The sequence below is a fragment of the Neltuma alba genome, unplaced genomic scaffold, assembly GCF_004799145.2.
Source record: "Neltuma alba isolate B1F8T4 unplaced genomic scaffold, ASM479914v2 tig00002585_pilon, whole genome shotgun sequence".
Classification (NCBI taxonomy): Eukaryota; Viridiplantae; Streptophyta; class Magnoliopsida; order Fabales; family Fabaceae; genus Neltuma; species Neltuma alba.
The window spans coordinates 9,329-27,701 of NW_021632929.1; the positions used below are offsets into that span (position 1 = coordinate 9,329).

General features: G+C 34.6%; 3 protein-coding genes across 9 annotated transcripts; all 3 read left to right on the top strand.

The window, feature by feature from the left end:
- The first annotated feature begins 2,747 nt into the window (after positions 1-2,747).
- On the top strand, positions 2,748-6,450 carry LOC114733211 (uncharacterized). 2 transcript variants are annotated; one of them, XM_028920626.1, is made up of 7 exons: positions 2,748-2,796; positions 3,750-4,227; positions 5,243-5,384; positions 5,493-5,626; positions 5,801-5,863; positions 5,946-6,014; positions 6,105-6,450. In XM_028920626.1, exons 2-7 carry the CDS (start codon positions 4,036-4,038, stop codon positions 6,177-6,179), a joined length of 675 nt encoding a protein of 224 aa, XP_028776459.1. In that variant the 5' UTR covers positions 2,748-2,796; positions 3,750-4,035; the 3' UTR covers positions 6,180-6,450. The 2 variants fall into 2 exon arrangements, with proteins under 2 accessions (XP_028776459.1, XP_028776462.1); XM_028920629.1 differs by lacking the exons at positions 2,748-2,796; positions 3,750-4,227 and adding an exon at positions 4,239-4,429.
- A 728-nt stretch (positions 6,451-7,178) lies between these two features.
- LOC114733223 (probable E3 ubiquitin-protein ligase RHB1A) lies at positions 7,179-10,324 on the top strand. 5 transcript variants are annotated; one of them, XM_028920646.1, is made up of 6 exons: positions 7,225-7,241; positions 7,823-7,899; positions 7,983-8,058; positions 8,788-9,220; positions 9,358-9,467; positions 9,767-10,324. In XM_028920646.1, the coding sequence occupies exons 3-6, from the start codon at positions 7,993-7,995 to the stop codon at positions 9,794-9,796; spliced, it is 639 nt and encodes a 212-aa protein (XP_028776479.1). In that variant the 5' UTR covers positions 7,225-7,241; positions 7,823-7,899; positions 7,983-7,992; the 3' UTR covers positions 9,797-10,324. The 5 variants fall into 5 exon arrangements, with proteins under 5 accessions (XP_028776487.1, XP_028776479.1, XP_028776497.1 ...); XM_028920654.1 differs by lacking the exon at positions 7,823-7,899 and having other exon boundaries at positions 7,179-7,241; XM_028920664.1 differs by lacking the exons at positions 7,225-7,241; positions 9,767-10,324 and adding an exon at positions 9,558-9,759 and having other exon boundaries at positions 7,504-7,899.
- A 4,771-nt stretch (positions 10,325-15,095) lies between these two features.
- On the top strand, positions 15,096-18,054 carry LOC114733196 (AT-rich interactive domain-containing protein 2-like). 2 transcript variants are annotated; one of them, XM_028920609.1, is made up of 3 exons: positions 15,096-15,433; positions 15,570-16,589; positions 17,799-18,054. In XM_028920609.1, exons 1-3 carry the CDS (start codon positions 15,419-15,421, stop codon positions 17,862-17,864), a joined length of 1,101 nt encoding a protein of 366 aa, XP_028776442.1. In that variant the 5' UTR covers positions 15,096-15,418; the 3' UTR covers positions 17,865-18,054. The 2 variants fall into 2 exon arrangements, with proteins under 2 accessions (XP_028776442.1, XP_028776450.1); XM_028920617.1 differs by having other exon boundaries at positions 15,097-15,433; positions 15,556-16,589.
- The last annotated feature ends 319 nt before the right edge of the window (positions 18,055-18,373 follow it).

An 18,373-nucleotide genomic window follows, 5' to 3' on the forward strand; every position in this document is an offset into this window, starting at 1 on the left:
CAAATTTCAAGGACAAAAAAATATATTAACCTTGTTTATTATTATGTACAAATATTATATTCGTGAATATTACCCCTTCCCATAATGTTTATAAGAGATATTCTTAGAATAATCCATAATGTTCGGCCATTTACAAAAGTTAACAAAATATTTATCCTATTATTAATGGAACAGTTACTTGATTCATTTTGGTATATTTAAAAAACTAAATATGAATAATCCTCTCCATGTAATAATATACGAGTATTACATATCAGTTTATAAATTAGTTAAATTAATTTAAAAAAATATAAGCGTAATAAATAAAGTAAAGTATCAAAACTAATTCCTTGACTATTCCTATACATCATTCTCAAAAATTCTTTACCACCGCGCGTTTTTAATCATCTATCCTATCACTCACCTAGCTTGATTATGGGTAATTTTGCGAAATTATGGTATTTTTTGCACTTGATTGCTTTTAACTGTCTCATTTTCTTAATAGACCTAAAGTGTTCAATAGGTCCCGACAAAAAAGTAGTTAATAAGTCTTAATTGACGATGACTAAGTGAGTATATGCCCGTAATAAAATAATAATATAAATTATTAAGTAATAATGCCGACATTTTCCTTGACAAATGCTGGTCACAACAAGCATGTTAGAGAATTATAGGTCTTGACCGGCAAGTTATTATTTAAGACATTAAGTTATCATCGTCTCAATAAAAAATATAATCCAAGTTCAAATCTTGAAAAATATATTTGTTGGGAAGAATTTTAACTTTAAAAACTTACAAGCTGACAATAATTAGTCCAAAATTCGAAATGACTTATGAGAATATCCTGAATTACACCCATAAAAGGAATTATAGGTCTAGAATATTTTTATACAAATTTTTCATCCAAATAAAGCACATTATCGTAATTTAAATTTTTAAATAACTAAACGTAAGTAAGGCTGGGGGCTCGACAATATATATGGGCTTTTATGAGCTGTGAACATGTATACACATGTATGAATCATTCATTCACTATTTGGGTACCATGCGAGAAATATGGAGTTTTGTTTTCGTATGGGTAAGAAGCTAAAAAGGAACTATAAAAACCAGTGGCTATGATGTGTTCAAGGGGAGGGAAGGAAGTTTTTTTATTTTATAAATAAACTCAATTTAAAAAGATTGTAAAAAAAGAGATTTTGTGCCACTTATAAACTCAATTTAAAAAAATTGCAAAAAAGAGTTGCCAATCACAATTAAGTAGCAGCCTATAAATCACCCTAATGCCTTGAAAGGGTGCTCTTCATCTCAGCCTCGCCGAGCCAAATTAAAGGCTTCAATACAGTGTGAACATCGAAGGGAAAATGACAAAACAAAAATTAGAAATTATTAAATCTTAAATCAGATTTAATAACATTACTTTATTTATTTGGTGTTGAAAGAATTTACAAATAATAATAAATTTTTGTTGATATTTTTTATTTGGTATTTAGTAATTTTTAATTTTTTTGGTCATTTTCTCAGTATAAAATGAGGCGTTGAAATGACGGTTATAGTCATGACTTGTGCACTACTTCCTCCATTTTCCTGCATTGGAGGGATATACTTATACCAATCATTATCCTACTGTCATGTTCATGTTTTTAGCGACTTTCACGCATTACCCTTCTACAGCTCCACCTATTATTATTATTAGTAAAAGTAATTCTATTCAAAATATTTTGCAGGTAAAAATTTTTTCCAAGAGACTCGGATGTCAAAATAAAATTAATTTTTGTGGTCTACAAATTTAAGCGGGCTTTCATGAAACCCGTCACGTTGCTTCCATTTTTTGTTTTGAGTTGGACTGCTCCAAATTTAGGTCAGCCAAGTGTATTTACATGTAACACACACACTCACTACATTTCTTCTTCTTCTTCTTATTATTATTATGATGTATTTTCTGAATCTTATTATCAAATATTTAAGCAATTGTTTAGTCTAATTTGCGGGCCACAATGGGGTTTTAATATTTAATATAAGAGCTGGTTTGATATTATATTATCTTAATTTATTTTATCTCCTAAGTTTATAATATTTTTTTTAAAGTATTTTTATTGATTACATATATTAAGGGAGTTTCAACTCAAAGGTAGTCAAGATTAAAAAGGGTATATTAGTACAATTAATTTTTTCATTCGTGGAAAGAGATCCAATGAACAAATTTCAAATTTTTTCATGCATGGTGTTTGATTTGCTTTTGTAAAAAGAAAAATCTCTGCAACATCTGACAGCCAGAACGGAAAATAGTACAAGCTCAACTGTAAGTATAATACACTAGTATCATAATTTGAAATTTTGCTGGAAAGAGGATGCAAAATGGATAAGGATGGGCACGATTTCATATTTTTCCCAGGACTGAGTAATAGCATGCGTGCGCCTTTGTTCCGTGCAAAGCCATGCGCTCCCACGAACGACAAAAACCCCCCGCGCCGTTAACCCGCTAAGCCGAGCCGTTTAGCGCTGCATTCCAACACTCCAATCACCGGGGTGGTACCGGCTCAACCGGTCATAAAGTAGTGACCGTACGGCACATGGCAGGTCGTTCCCATGGCAGTTGGTACGCATTTATAGTGTGTCCTCCTCCTCCTCCTCTTCTCTCTCTCTCTCCCCCCTCTCTCTCAATCAACGCAATAGTAATAAAATAATATTAATCACTCTAACTCTCTACACTCCTTCGTTCTATAATTCAACTCATTCTTATTCCTCGCATCCATTTCCAGATTTCCTGGTCATTTTCCTCCTTTTCCGATTGAAATCCACCTCTCTCTTTCCTTACCGGTACGTTCTTCTTCACCCTCTTTCGCTTTTTCTTCTCATTTTCTTTTCTCCAATTCAAAATTTCCTTTTTCTAATCTTAATTCTGCTATGCTTGCTTCTCACTCACACTTGATCTTAATCACACTTTCAATTTTCTTCCGAGCTTTTCAATATTAAAGATTAAAGATACTTCTTGGTTCAGTTTAATGGCTTTTCCTTCTTTCTTTCATCTTGTGCTTTGTTTCCTTTACTGGATAATAATAATCAACTGCATCACGTTTACAATAACCTGCTGCTACTTCACCTCAACTTATGTGTGTGCGTCTCGCTCGCTGCATTCACTTATCGGAAGCTTTCGAATTCGAATTTCAAATTCTTTTCCCAGCTTTCCTGCATTTTCGAAGAAAGCCGAGAACTTTCAGGTTATATTGATCGCGGGAAGAAAATAGAAGAAGCCTCCTTTTCTGTTTTGATGAATTTTTATTTGTGATTGCGTATCTTTTATTGTATGCGTGGGATTATAAATTCTTAATTTTGGATACGTCATGCGACTTTTCTGAAGGAAAAAAATGAATAAAATTTTGATTACTTCTTGTTTGCAGGAATCGTACTCACAACTCGATAATTATTTCCATGTCCTACTTTGTTAATCTGTGAAATTTAACTACTTGTAAGGATTAGTCTATTTTTTTGATATGAACCCCAACATTGCTGCATTCATTGTCGCGGATCTGAGTCCGTGAGCGAGATTGGGGTGTATCTTCCTTGGATACCTTTCGCATTTAACACTTCCCTAATTCTGAGCACCAAAACAGTATTCATCTTTTTCAAAAAATCTATCGCGAAACTGTTCTCTCTCTCTCTCTCTCTCTTCCCCTCCCTCTCCTAATCACTTTATATATTTTTCTTCTTTTCGTTGGTTGATTGCTAAATTAACTTCCTCTTTCTATCTCTGTTCATTTCTATGGATTTAGGGACTTGATCTCGCCGAACGATTGGTGCTGGAATCACAGTAGGTTTCAATTGCATGCAAGTCCGGTTGAGCAAGAATGAAGCTTTTGTGAAAGGCAATTTATGAAGGAATATTATTATATTGATTAGTCATATCCTTCCGTACTACCAGCTGATTAGCAATCATTACCCCGTCTGAAATCCAAAAATTTGAGCGGTCTTTGAGTTTGGACGAGACTGGCATTCAGGTTCTATGTTTGAAATCTCGACGTTGTAATTTAAACTGCGGACTTGGATAAAACGGTAAGAATGCTGGAGCCTGACTTATGCTCTTCCCGAGTATTATCACCCTTCCGCGAGGAAAGTGGAGACGAAGAACTTTCGGTTCTTCCTAGGCACACTAAAGTTATAGTCACTGGCAACAATAGAACCAAGTCTGTACTAGTTGGACTGCAAGGCGTCGTCAAGAAAGCTGTTGGTCTCGGAGGTTGGCACTGGCTGGTATATATTTTTACTGCCCTTCTAATTATACTTCTAACTTCTACTTGTGTAATTACGAAGGAAATATGAGAGCAGAAATTTTCATCTTTACTCGTTTTGTTCCATGTTATGTGTTGTGACTTGTAATGTGGAAATCAATTGCTGTCCACCGCTAAATCTTCTAAACAGAAGTTTAACACACAGTACAAGAAGTTTAGCGAAGGTAAGTTACGTCTAAGAAACTATTCTATGTTTAATGTTGTGAAACTAATTTAATATTCAATTTTGGCGGTATCTATCTCGTATCAGAGAGAGATGGATGGATTTCGGTTTAAAGGAGGATTATTGGTTTTGCTGTATTATTTTTAGATATCAGAAGCTATTGTTTCTAGGAATGTAACTTTATAACTAGTTGCATGAGTAATTTATGATTAGTAGGAGTCCATAAATTTCATATTCCAGTATTCTGCTGGGATTAGTTTTTCGTGGTATTTTAGCAAGGTTAGGATTTATCATTTCTGTTGCCTGTAATTAAGTTTGGAAGTTAGTAATTTTTCTTACCATTCTTTTGTGCTAAATTAATATTATTCTATGTAGAGCTTTTACATTTGTAATTCTTTTTTGTTCCTTGTGCGGCGGAGTTTATTAGGAGTTGCTCACTGTTGGATTTATCTCTGCATGTAAAGAGATAAATATTAAATTCAGATTAATAATGTTAAATTTAAAATTAAATATAAGATAATTATAAATTATTCATTATCTGTCAAATAATTATTGTTATTATCTCAAAATTAGATGAGATTCTAATTTGGAGTAGGAGATGATATGACTTTTATCTTACCTGTTAGAGATTCACCACGACCACCTGCTCCTGCTAAGCAGGTATCCTTACTTGATCTCTGATATGTAAGGAATGGGGAGAAAAAGATTGGTCTTACTGTAGCATCTTAAATTTGATACACTATAATTTATCCCTGATTTTCTGGCTTCATTCATCTGCAAAGCTCTTAATTTCTTTCTGGCTTTGACATGCAAGGTCTTGAAAAATGGGGTTGAGGTTAAGCTGCAAAGGAATGCATTGAGCGTGCTAGAACACCCTACCGGAAACGAAGAAGATGATCTTGATTACGACAACTCCAGCAGTGGATCCGAAATCCATGAAAAGGACAACGATTTCTGTAAGCCCCCCCTCCATTTTATCTGACCAACTCTTTGTAACGTCTCAGCAACAGTCCGTTTCAATTTTTACTGCTTGTTAAAATCAACATTGTTTTCCCTTTGAACAGCTACTAGTATTGAGTTTCACAAGCCCAGCAAGCCAAGAGTTAGACATACGAAGCCTTATGTGCATTCTATATCTGCGAAGCCAAGCAATCGTGCAAGTTACAGAGAAGTCCACTCTATTCTTGCTCCTCACCCTGTAAGAAACATGACGAGTACTTCTGCATAATTGAATCTACATAACTGAAGGAACCTTCACATGATTCATATTAGTCTTCCCTCTTCATATGAAGTTGCTGCATTCCGTTTATAGCAGTCTTCAAGACCTAAACGCCTCTCTGCATGCTATTTGACGCTGAGTTTCCTTATGCAGAGGGTGAACTTGGCAAATATGGGAACAGAGTCATTGTGGAGATACTGCAGGCATTTTAAACTTGTAAGTCTCCTTTTATTGGATTCTCACTTTTTAAATGTGTATCAGTAATGTTTGAAGCATGGCTTTATCTCTCAAATCGCAGTTGAGCAGTAATTCGAGTCCATCCAGGGAACAAATGGTAAAAGCCGTGCAGCGTCATTTTGCTTTGCAGGTTGGTCTTACTCCTACCTCCCTCACAGTTAAAAAACCCTTTTATGATTTTGCTTTTTCTCTGATTTGAGATGCTACTTTTTGTACACAGCTTAAAGTGGACGAGGTACCAGTAATCAAAGAGTTGCTTCGCGGAGCCAAGAGGCCCAAGACTGTGGAATGTTGATCACCCACCACCTGCTGAGTTCCAACTCTGGACGATGACTTGCGATTGTAATTAATTAATATGATATACATATATTAGCTCTAACCTTAGACCTTAGTTACTAATTTCAAACTCCACAGAGATTGGTAGGCGGGCTGGCTGGTCTGAGTCAGCCTTCAACACCAAATCTGACCTTTGTAATATCGGGTTGATTCCCTAGTTCATATGATATTGCCTAGTGTTTTATATCTATCTACCCGGCTGCGTTCCTGTGGCGCCGCCATTCTCTCTCCTTTCGTTTTTAGATTTTATTTTGTCTCTTCCTTGTTAATTTATTTATTTTTTGTCTAGTTATTCTTCTCAAAAAAAATAATCTTTTAATTTAGTCTCAAAATTTTAAAAAGTTAAGAAAAAGATATGGGTTACCTAGGTCAAGTTTGGTTGAACAATCGGGAATCTCGTTGCGTGTTTCGTGCGTATCTCTCAGAACTATAGTGATCAAATCTAATTTTATATCTAATGCTATTAAGTCTCAAATTATTTTAATAGACAAAATGCAATAAACAATCCGATGGCCAAAAATTGAAAAAAAAAAAAAAGCAATCTCAATTTTAGATTTTAGTTTTCTTTACATGATTTCAACTTTCTGTTTTGTCTGAAGGTAATTTTAGAACTTTAGTTTGTAAATATCTCCAATGGTAAGTGGAGTCTGATTTCCATCAAACACGTCAGGCAAATTAAAATAAAAATAAAAATCCATAGAGAAAACATGGGGCGCACTCCGTAGATAATTCAGATAAATATGAAACGCCTATCTGATGGTGGGACCGACGAGAAGTGGGGTCCGTGGGAATTGAACGGCTGAGATCTGAGTGATCGAAGATGCTGGAGGTAGAAAAGTAGTTTTGGGAGTGGCTTTAGTACACGTAGCTCGCACTCTCAGGAGTATCATATAAATAAAGATCCAAAACCCCGCTCCGTTGGTCTTCCCTTCCTATTGCGTCCAAGCAACTTACTCAAACGAACTTTCTCCCTCAATTCGATTCAGTTCTTTCATGAATCCTGTAATTTCTCTGTCTCAAGGTAAGGAAATCACCTGTCAATCCATTCTTTCCTCGCAGAATATTCCTAATTTGAAATGATCGGTTGCCTTTTGCTTTCATGTCTTCCTCTTATCTTACTTATTGGCCTCGCTACTTCTGCTTAGCTAGGTTTTGCAACTTACGTATTTCTTACTTTCTCTTTCTCTTTATCGTTGTTCTTTTGCTCTTTTTCTAATTGAATATAAATAGTATCTATGCTGTTTCGTATCTGCTGTTGTTGTTTTTTATTTTTCTTTTTGGTCGCTTAGTTGATGATTGATGGTTGCTGGTGTTGTATTTGAATGCATTTGTGTAAACTTAATTTGTCTCCTATATTGGTTTTTTCTTTTTAATTGCAAATTATTTCTTTCCCGGATCAAAATTCTATCGAATTTTACTCTGCTCTGTGCGTTTCTGCCTGTGTCATCGCTTTTATCTCATGAACCCGTTAGTTCTTTTCTTCCTCTTTTGGATTGCTTGCTGCGAGGAAACCATTTGTTGAGCATTCCTCGATATTAGTCCTGATGAATTGGGGATGTTTTTTGGTCGGTTGGACGGATGATTACTCTTTCATGTGAGCAGGAGAGAGACGGAATATAGGTGACAACGTCCTGGCATGATCATTGGTACATGAGGATCGTATTCGTTTTAGCATCTGTGTATCGCTCAATTTTGACTGTTTCAATGCTGATGAAGCTTAACTCAATCACCGGAATCTAAAATTTGTCTTTGTGTCCTGCAGTTAAGGGAAGATGGGCGGTTGCTGTTGCTGTTGTTCAAGAGAAACCGAACTGAGGGATCCACCAGCGTACTTCTATGTTAGTATACATCATATTTGATACCGATTGTTTCTACTCATCCCTTATTTCCTTTTTTTTCCCCTCAAAGGGTAATATTTTGTTGCTCCAAAACGTTGATGACTTTATGCTTAGTTTATTCTTACCAAGGCAGTAGAAAATCATAATAATTTATGACTGCTTCATCTTCATCTGAAACTGCTGTAGAAGGAAAAAGAAAAGTTTATCTCCTTTAAATTATGCAATGATGAGGATTAGAATTTTTTTTCCCTAAAAAAATAAAGCACAGGTCCAATAATCAAATAACAAGCTTACAAAGGACTAAGAAACAGTCTAGAAAATGTTCCTTTCATCATCGACCACCTTCCTACCTAATTGTCTGCATTCCTAGCTAAAAAATGGGCACAACAATTTGCCCTGTATCGCTCAGTTTGATACATGCTGTGGCGGTGCTTTAAAACGGAAGGTCTGGGAGCATCTACAACGAAGTCTGATAATGTGAGGAAGGATGTTCATTTTCAAAAGTCAAAACAACCAAGTCTGACAAATCTTTGATGCAAGCATGAATTCAACTCTCGCAGACTCTCTGACTCTCACTACATAACTGAAGTTCTGAACTTATCAAGTCTTCTGTGATTATGAACTTATAAGTAGTTTTCTGTTGCTTCTCTTCTAATGCCTATTGGTTATATATGATCCATGAAATACGTACGGTCATATGGATGACTTCATTTACTGCATTTTCTTCAGCAGCCAAGAGCATCAGAGGAGCGTGTTCCTCTATCATCTAATCATGGTTCTGCGTCTGCTTTCTCCCGAGGGCTCCTTGTTGATACTAACCTTGAAACTTCAAGTCCTGACACTTATAGACCACCTCCTGCCCCTGCTCCTTACAGCAACGTTACTTTGGTTGTCACTCAAACTCCACCCGGGGTTCATGAAATTAGTGATAATAAGACTAATACATCCATTCAATCTACAGATTCTAATTCAGCTGAAGAAATAGTTACTAGTGATGGTCATGGAAATATGACCAAGTTGGAAGAGCAGAAAGAACTAGAGGGTAAAGTTCAGAGTGATTTAGAACTGGACCCAGCTAAGGATTCAGAAATTGAACTTCAAAAGCTAGATGAACCTGTCATTTTAGCTGAAGAGGAGGATGTGTGTCCTATCTGTTTAGAAGGTGATGCTGTCCCATCTTCTCCATTCAACTTCTTTAGCTGTTTCTGTTGGAATTAGTCAGCCTGACCATTTTAATGTTATTTCTCCGTTCTTTTGCTTATAATTAAGAAGTTACTGATGAATTCTCTTTATCCTCAGAGTACGATGATGAGAATCCAAAACTCAACACAAAATGTGATCATCATTTTCACCTTGCTTGCATTCTGGAATGGATGGAAAGAAGTGAAAACTGTCCCGTGTGTGATAAGGTTTGTATCATTCCCATCTATGTTAGATTTTCAAAAAGATATCCTTACGAGTTTGCCCCTTAGACAATGCTTTCCCCACAAATGATGCAGGATATGGTTTTCGAGTCTCCAATTGATTAATAGATATAAACAACATGGGTGTTTGAATATACTATGCGATATATATTTTCAGAAGCCAAGGTTACAAAAGAGTAGCAGTTTACAGTTATGACATTCAAGTATATGGCTATTATTTGGGTGTTTTGGTTCCATAGTTTTCAAAGGGTTTCTTCCTTTTTTTTTTTCTTTTGTGGATGCAGAATCCTGGTGTTGAATTTGATTACATGTGAAAGAGAACAGGTTGTCATGGCAATAACCTCGGTTTAAACTCAGTTTCACCCCTTTGGCCAAAAGTTACATTCCTTTAGCCTATGTGTCGTTCCTGGGCTTAAAACTCGGTTTTGTTCCTCTGTACATTACGTGAACTGATGTCAACACAATTTGGACGAGTTACACCGAAAATTTTCCTAGGAGAAAGTGATCACAAATTGGAGTGGTAAGTATGATTTTTTTCCCCCTTATTGCGTGTCTTCCAGTCTTGTATATATGCCGGAGACTTTTTGGGACCTGCACCGCACTTTGGTTTTTGGTTCTTTTATTCTTAGTATATACCGTCTTTCCCTCCTAGTTTTGTATGGTGAAAGTGGGTCTATCCTGTCGCTTCTTCGTCTTGATGGTTGGTGTCCTCGCGACAAGTACTCATAATTCATGTCATATCGATGGATTCGCGATCCTTCTTTGGAGATAATCACCAAGAATTAAGAAGAGCTCACGCCTTTGGTAAGTATAAACGGAACTTGGGAAAAGATTGAAAAAAAGCTTGTCTATTTCTATTTCCTTCCTTTATTTTTATTCCTGTAATACTCCTCCGGTCCTTATTATAAGACTTAATTTGACTTTTTATTTGGTCCTAATTATAAGACCCAATCCATTTTCTCTCTTATATTTATGTATTTTTTTTCAAGATAATCCTTCTAATAATGATAGTTTTAGCCAATATACTTAATTAGCAAGGATATTTTAGGAATAACAACACTTATTTATTATAAATAACCAACTTAACTTACTTCCTTAATCTCCTCAAATAAGTCAATTGGGTCTTATAATTAGGACCGGAGGAGTATTTTATATCAAGCATGCCCATGAATCAAGATGATGGCTTTTTTTTTTTTTTGGGTGCCAGTTAAAGTGAATTGATCGAGTGAAAAGTAAAAACAAACGAGCGTTTGGGTCTCAGCGAAATAAATGTCGCTTGTGAAAGCTTCTTTTATTTGAGATAATCATCATTGACAATTTGTCTCTGGCTTCTAATTACTATTATTTAATATAAATAAATGGTCGGCAAAATAAATATTTAATATAAATACTCATTCGGTTTTAAATATAAAATCTATTCTTTAATGTAAATTCACATTTCAAAATGGGTTTTGCATTTAGAATAAGAAGAATATGTGGTGTTAGAAGAAGAAGAATCACCTCAATGGGTGACGTTAGATGGTTTTGTTTTATATTGATGTTATATCAGTTAAAAATAAATAATATTTTGACATTATGTAGGGAACAGTAAGCCCATGGGCTATTAAGCTGGTTCCCCGAAGTCAACGGTCAAAGTAATAAGTGCACTTCTTATTTAGAAGTGTTGGAAGGCTCTTTCGAGCCTCCTAGAGTTCAGGATGAAGAATGATAATTTTTCTATTTCTTTAAAGATTGAAAACCATACTTACCTCGCCATAACTATTTTATTGTCAGGGTGAATTGAAATAAATTTAGATTTGGAAAAACTATAACATCTTGAATTTTAGATTTAGAAATACAAGAATTAGCCAGAAATGAATAGGTTATGAGACTCCTATTGGCAGAAGCTTTAGAGGTTTTGTGGAGAGACATAAGGATTTTTAGAGACTAAATTGTAAAGTGAAAGTTTTCTGAGACTGACAAAAGAGAAAGTTAGAAATTTGGATAAAGTCTCGAGGCCAATGAATGAGAAATGAAAATGAATGTAAGCCAAATGTTATGTTAGAGGTTTCAATGAGGTGAATTATGGAATTAAGCTGAATTAGGAGTAAAATTGAGCAAAATGAAACATCCTTTCTTAAACCCCTTATAGTGTGCATTCGGAAGCATTACGATTCAAGTGATTAACAAGCTCGTAGATTGAAAATTTACAATTAATTAGTTGGGTTACTCTTTATCATTTTTTACTTCTTCTCTGTGCCTTTTTCCTTGGAGAAATCACTTCAAACTCATAACCATAGTTGAACTAATCATAGTAACACATTACTTACTTGGGGGATTTTCTCTTGCCAGGCTTTGCTTGAACTAGTGTTTCATTTAAATTATTGTCAAAATCTTTACCAGAACCTAAGCGATAGAACCCAGCTTGGTCGAACAGTTCTTTAAGTTGCATAATCATAAAATTTAATCAATTTCAATATAAAACCACTTGATTTTTGTTCTTTTCAAACTTGTAAATATTATTCTAACATTAATTTCATCTTCCTCTTAACTTAAGAATTTCATGCAGCATATTTTTTTTTAGGTTTCAAGCTTCCAAAAACCATCAAAACCCATAACCATGCTCAATAACAACAAAGATAATAGAAAATACATCAATAATCATAAACATATCTTGTTTTGGAGCCTGATTTTGCATGGGATTTAGAGTTCTTTCTCTTCTTCCTTCTTCCTCTTCTTCACAGCCTCTCTTTCTTTTTCCTTCAAGTTGGTTGAAACTTTGGCCAAATGGGAGGTGAGGGGGAATTTAAAAACACCAACATGAAATCCTAGCTATTGATAAAGAAATTGTAAGATCTAATTTTGGCCATCCATTTTGCCTCTGTCTTGTGATAACATGTGTTCTCATGACATCATGCTTACATCATCATGCCCTGTGTCTTTTCTTTATATCTCGTCTTTCATCCAACTGTACACATAATATCTTTTCCTCCCATCTAACCGTATACATAATCCCTTGCATGTCCTTTCATCATTTTGATATTAAAATATAGAAGAAATTAATAGAAAATTTGAGCAAAATGCAGTCCCTAGATATTCCTCTACCTATCTTGTCATTCTGTACCATATCAAGTACTTTTTCGGGTCCTGACTTACCCGAGACTATAGGGACACGTTCTGACACTTTTTTCTCATTTTAAATAAGTCTACATATGACATCATCTCAAAGGAGTATAGAAGAAAATAGTTGGCTCCATTGACAGATTATATAGCCTCACTAAGTCATGCAGGAGAAATTTTACTGTATTAGGTAGACAGTCCTGTCTAAAACGTATCCGTATTGTATTCTGATTTTTCTACTGTCTATAAATATCTTTTGATGACTCAGCATGCTGACTCAAAGGCATCATAATTGCATTTGGCGATTTAGCATGCTGACTCAGCACCCTCATGATTGCCTTGAGATATTTTCTTTGATTTTGTCTTCTATTTAAGGGACACAAATTATTTAATATTTAACTGGAGCATTTTATTCAATTCAGAGCTTTAAAAATTCATCCAACTACATCATAAAACTTCATTTTATTTTGGAGAAAATCTATGAGTTTTATCGGGTAGGTTTTTTTTTTTTAAATTTTTCGTAAAATGCCCTTAAATGGCATAACTGAGTTTTAAATATTCTCAAAGTCATTCTGCTAGCCTTCTAGGGACGAAATTAATTTTATAATTTTTTACAGCCTCTTAACTCATGAATTCCTATTTTTACTTGCTTTTCTGAAGCCTCGATTCAAACAATTAAATCTAGCTTTATACCTCAAAATGAGTCATAATATTTAAAATTCTTTTAAAGTTAATTCAAGGGCACTTTTATCATTTTTTTTCATATACAGGCCTTGGCATGCTATTTTTCATTTTTTTAGGAATTTTTGTGAAATTTTCAGACATAATTTTCATTTGTCCTTTCCAATCCAAAACTATACAAAATTATGATTTTGCTCCAAGTTTGGCTTAATTTCATAATTCACGCATCTAATATAACCTTTAACCTACATTCCTCTCTGTTTCTTATTCATGGGTCTGAAGACTTCATCCGAGTCTCTCACTTCTTCTTTTCTCAATCCCAAAAAACTTTCGCTTTATAATTTAGTCATTAGGAATCTCTGTCTTTTTAAGAAACTTCTAAAACTTTTGCCAAAAAAGATTTACTGGTTTGTTCATTTTATACTAATTCTTGTATTTCTAGGTTTAAAATTTAGAATGTTATAAAAACTCACTTTACTAATTGTTTCACAAAGGTGCGTTAGTCACTTAGTCCTATATTTTAAATTTTGTTCAAATATTTTTTAGAATTTTGGACTAAAAAATAACAGACTCAATCATAGATATTTTTACCAAGAACTAACATACAAATTTAGATTCTCTAGCACCATCAAATTACCTTGCTGTCCCGACCCATGTTCTCTCTATCTTTTTTCTTTTAAACATATCTAGGGTTATACTTGAATATTACTGGTTCTAATTAGTAGTACTAATAACTCTTCAAAATAGGTTTTGTTCACAAAAAGCTTGAACTAGTACTACTGTCTGTTGGACGTTCTTTTTTTGATTTGAAGATATTTATAGTTTCATACAGTTTATGGAAGTCAAAATTAATAGTTATTAGAAAATTTGATAGAACAAAAATATACTCCTACAATGTTACCGAAGAGTTCGGTTTGATTCTTAGTGCAAGATTAGATATAATTTTATTTATCACGCTAATTATTTTTTAAAAATATTTCTATTTAATGCGCTCTTTTTTAAAAAAAATTAAGCGAACAGTGAATACCGATCAATAGTCTAATAAATGAGAAGATTTTTTTTTAAAAATATCATATATTACTCATTCAATCCTCAATATAAGATCCATTTAACTAATTTAATTAGATTAAGGAAGTTAGGTAAGTTAGTTAATTATAAGAAATGTGACACGTTTGTTCTAAAATACCATAATCATCTTTTTAATACCCACTCTTCCTCTCCTATTTGATTATGGTTGAGGGAGTATCTATAGGGGTAATTTAGAGAAAATTGATAAATATGAGAAATGTGTTTTATATTTAGGACCAAAGTCAATTCAACAATTGGGTCTTATATTAAGGACCGGAGGATTATTCTTTTATTTTTGCCAACATCATATATTATTAACACATTATTTAAAAAAAACTTGCTTAACATTTTTTAGATAAAAAAAAATCCTATAATTAGAAGTGAGGGGCTAAAAATAAGTGATAAAGATAAAAAGTAATTTCAATAAAAATACGAAAAATCCAATGCCAACTACATTCTTCATGCGTCCTCATTTTTTTTGATACATTTCATGCGTCCTCATACACAGTCATATACATGTGTGCGTGTGTGTGTATTTTATTTTTAACCAGACGCATATATATATTCTGATTAAAAGAAAAGGCACGCTCATATTTTCCACTGTTTTCACGTAAATAGTGATGTAAAAAAAAGGTAATATATATCTAATTATTTAATTTTATATAAGGTTTAAGATTAAAAAACTAAAAAATATTTTATTTTTTAACTTAAGAGACTAAACTGAAAATTTATCTAAAGTTAACGAATTAAAGGTATTTTTTTAATAAAAAAAAAATTCATATGGACATTGGTTTATTTACCGACCTTGGCAATGAATGCCTCTTGCGCATCACAAGCCAGGGGCAAGAGGAGTCCCCAAGGCCAGCGAGGGGGGAAAGGTCCTATATTTGGGGTTTTGTTCGGACAATTCTCTGTTAATCTGCTACTTGTCGAAGCTTTCTTCTTGTTTTCCCTTTTCGTCCTTTTTCTCCTTCTCTGCATTTTCATTGCATTCTTGGCATCTCCCTCGTGATTGGGCCCCCGTTTCCTGATCAATAAACCATGCACTTGGGCTCCAAGTTCGCTGTCTGAGCCGCACCCCTTCGTTCATGATCTGGGACGAGGTAAATCGGCGAACTAGTTAGCCACCTGTGCATCCACTTCACCCCCTTGCGGGTGCCTGTTATTGTTCTCTCTTGGCCACCTTTCAGTCTGTTAGTTCTAACTTGGTTCATTAAATTTTGAGGAATGGAAAAATAGAAGCTTTCTCGATCCCGGCCGTGGGTTGACAAACAAAGAAGTAGGAAACCAAAGCATATGGCACGATGGTCAGGTTTCACAAACGGATCTTCCGAAGATTGTCTTGAAACTGTTGGAGGACATCAGGGTAATGACTGTTGCCTGAACGTTGCTGAGGTTGTTACAGATCACCTTGATGTTGAAGTTAAACTAGAGTGCTTGTTTCATCAACTTCTATCAATTTGTATAAAGGAGAAGAATTCTGGAGGCACTATTCGTCCTGTACCTGTAATGCTTGGTGATGGTCAATCGTTGGATTTATACAAACTGTTCTTGTCTGTGAAGGAAAGAGGTGGGTATGCTTCGGTGTCGGAGAAAGGATTGTGGGGTTTTGTGACTAAGGAATTGGGTTTGAATCCTAAACTTTTGGCTTCGGTGAAATTAGTATATAACAAGTATTTGAATGAGTTTGAAAGATGGCTCAGCAAAACTCGTGGAGGAAATAATTTCAAAAGTGGAAATTGTGGGTGTAATATGGATTTTAAGTTTGAGCCGCCAGAGCTAGTAAATGAGTTTAGAGATTTATTATGTGGCAACGCCAAGTTGAAGGATGATGTATCCTTTCATCTGCAATCAAGTAAAATGAGAAGCAACATTGACTTGATTAATCACCAGAGTGAAACGAATTTGTTGGACAACAAAAATCAACCTCCTATATGCGAGAATCTCCACAGTACGCCTGGTGATGCCGACTTGAAATTTTGTAGAAGTGTTGAGAACGATCCTGTTACCTTGAACTCAGAAGCTCCTGTTAAGGAATTTAATTCTCGCAAGCGCAAACGAGACGCATTATTTTCAATGCTGAGCTGGATCAGAAAAACTGCAAAGCATCCTCTTGATCCTTCAATTGAACTGCTACCAGAGGCATCTAAGTGGAAGGATTATAAAGGACAAGATTTTTGGGTTCAGATGCTTAGAGCAAGAGAGGCACTACAACTGAGGTCTTGTGACAAACTAAGCTGCAGGCAGTCTTCCTTGCAGGTATAACTTCAATTCATATATCAGTTTTATACAGAAAACTTTGCATAAGTTTGTTCGTGTAACTTGAATTCACATTTGACAGGAGCTTCTTCTGCATGTTATGTCTAGGTTCATTACGTCTCCTTGTAAAAAATGAATTAATTTACAGAAGGACAGGGTTAATTCTAAATTAAAAACAAATCATTATCTCTGCCTAGGTAACAATCTTAATTCATCAGTTTCTTTCCTATATTAATTGTGAGCAAAGATAAATGCATCAAGCTTATTAGCAAATTGAAGTCATCAGAACAGCATTTTGTTGTTTTCCACGTCATGCTTTAGACAACTGGCATTCACTGTTTACTTTCTTCACTTAGTACAGTGGCTTTTAAATATAAAACCCACTTATTTAGCTGCTTCTAATCAACTGGACCTCTAACTTGAACACTCTAAATAGATTGTATTTTTTATGTTAATTAACTATAATAGAAGAAATATCCGTGCGATGAAGTTTTGACTGGAAATTTCGAGCATATAAGGTTTAGGTAAGCGCAATGTGTCTTGTGCCACACATGGCTCCAAACATGTAATTAGTTGTGCTTATATTATATCCAACCCAATCGCTGTAATCTCATTGTTTTTGTTACGTGCATGTGAACTGAGATTTGTAAATGCAAATATGGCTGTCTGTGAAGTTGACTGTTGGCATAGCCATGCTTATTCGCATCTATTGTTGGACTGGAGGATGAGAGGGTAAATTTTAAATGTTGGAAATTATGCTTCTACAAGATAGCGAAAAATTTGGCTAAAATTAAAACTATTAGTCTGATAGTTAATTACCTAGAATAGAGCTTGTGATTTTAAATAAGCTTGTTTGGCAATTGTTAAGACTATTCTATAATCTCCGCCATTGTTTCATATGAAATTGCATTTCTCATGTTTGTCATCATTTGAAGTCTCATTATGCTTGTTTCATAAGATAGTGCTAAAATTAAAAATATTAGTCTGATAGTTAATTACCAAAAGAGAACCTGTGATCTTAAATAAGGATGTTTGGGTAATTTTTAAGACTATTCTATAATCTCTGCCATGATTTTGTATGAAATTGAATTTATTATGTTCTTGATGATTTGAAGTTTTTCCCCTCATTATGCTTGTGATATTATTTTTGGTCATATTGTCACGAGGATACCCTGTTGGTCATCCAAATTGAAATAGCTGCTTTGACAGGAGCCACAGGACAACTCAACTACCTATTTGTTGTGCTTTGGTCAAATAATTTCCTTCCCTCACTGAATTTACAGAGCCCTCAAGCCGCTATTCTATTTTCTCAAATCCTAAATGTAAAGCTTGTAATTTGAAACTTGTATCTCTAGCTAGTCATTATAGGTAACTGAAAACTTGTGCTTCCATGAGAACTGCGTATCAGGAAGGTTTCCATTTTTCATTCCATTTCCTTTGCACATGTAACCACCTCCATACCAAGCGGCCCATAATTACTTATATTTGGATGGATTTATACTTCTTTCCTTTTTTCCCTTTTATTTATGGCAGAGCTCTTTTACAAATTATCATGTACTGATTAGATGTTGGCTTTAGCTGCAGCCACGTTGTTTTTAACTTGCACAGATTTTAATTTACATAGTAGTTTGTTCTCTTGCTGAAATTATGTACTCAGTCTTTATCTGATCCATATGGCATTGCATAATGTTCATACGACCTTAACATAGCTAAGCCTGTAGGTGGCTCCAGTGTTACTCTAGATTGCCACTATATTGTTAACTGAAATGGTTCTCTTGTCATTT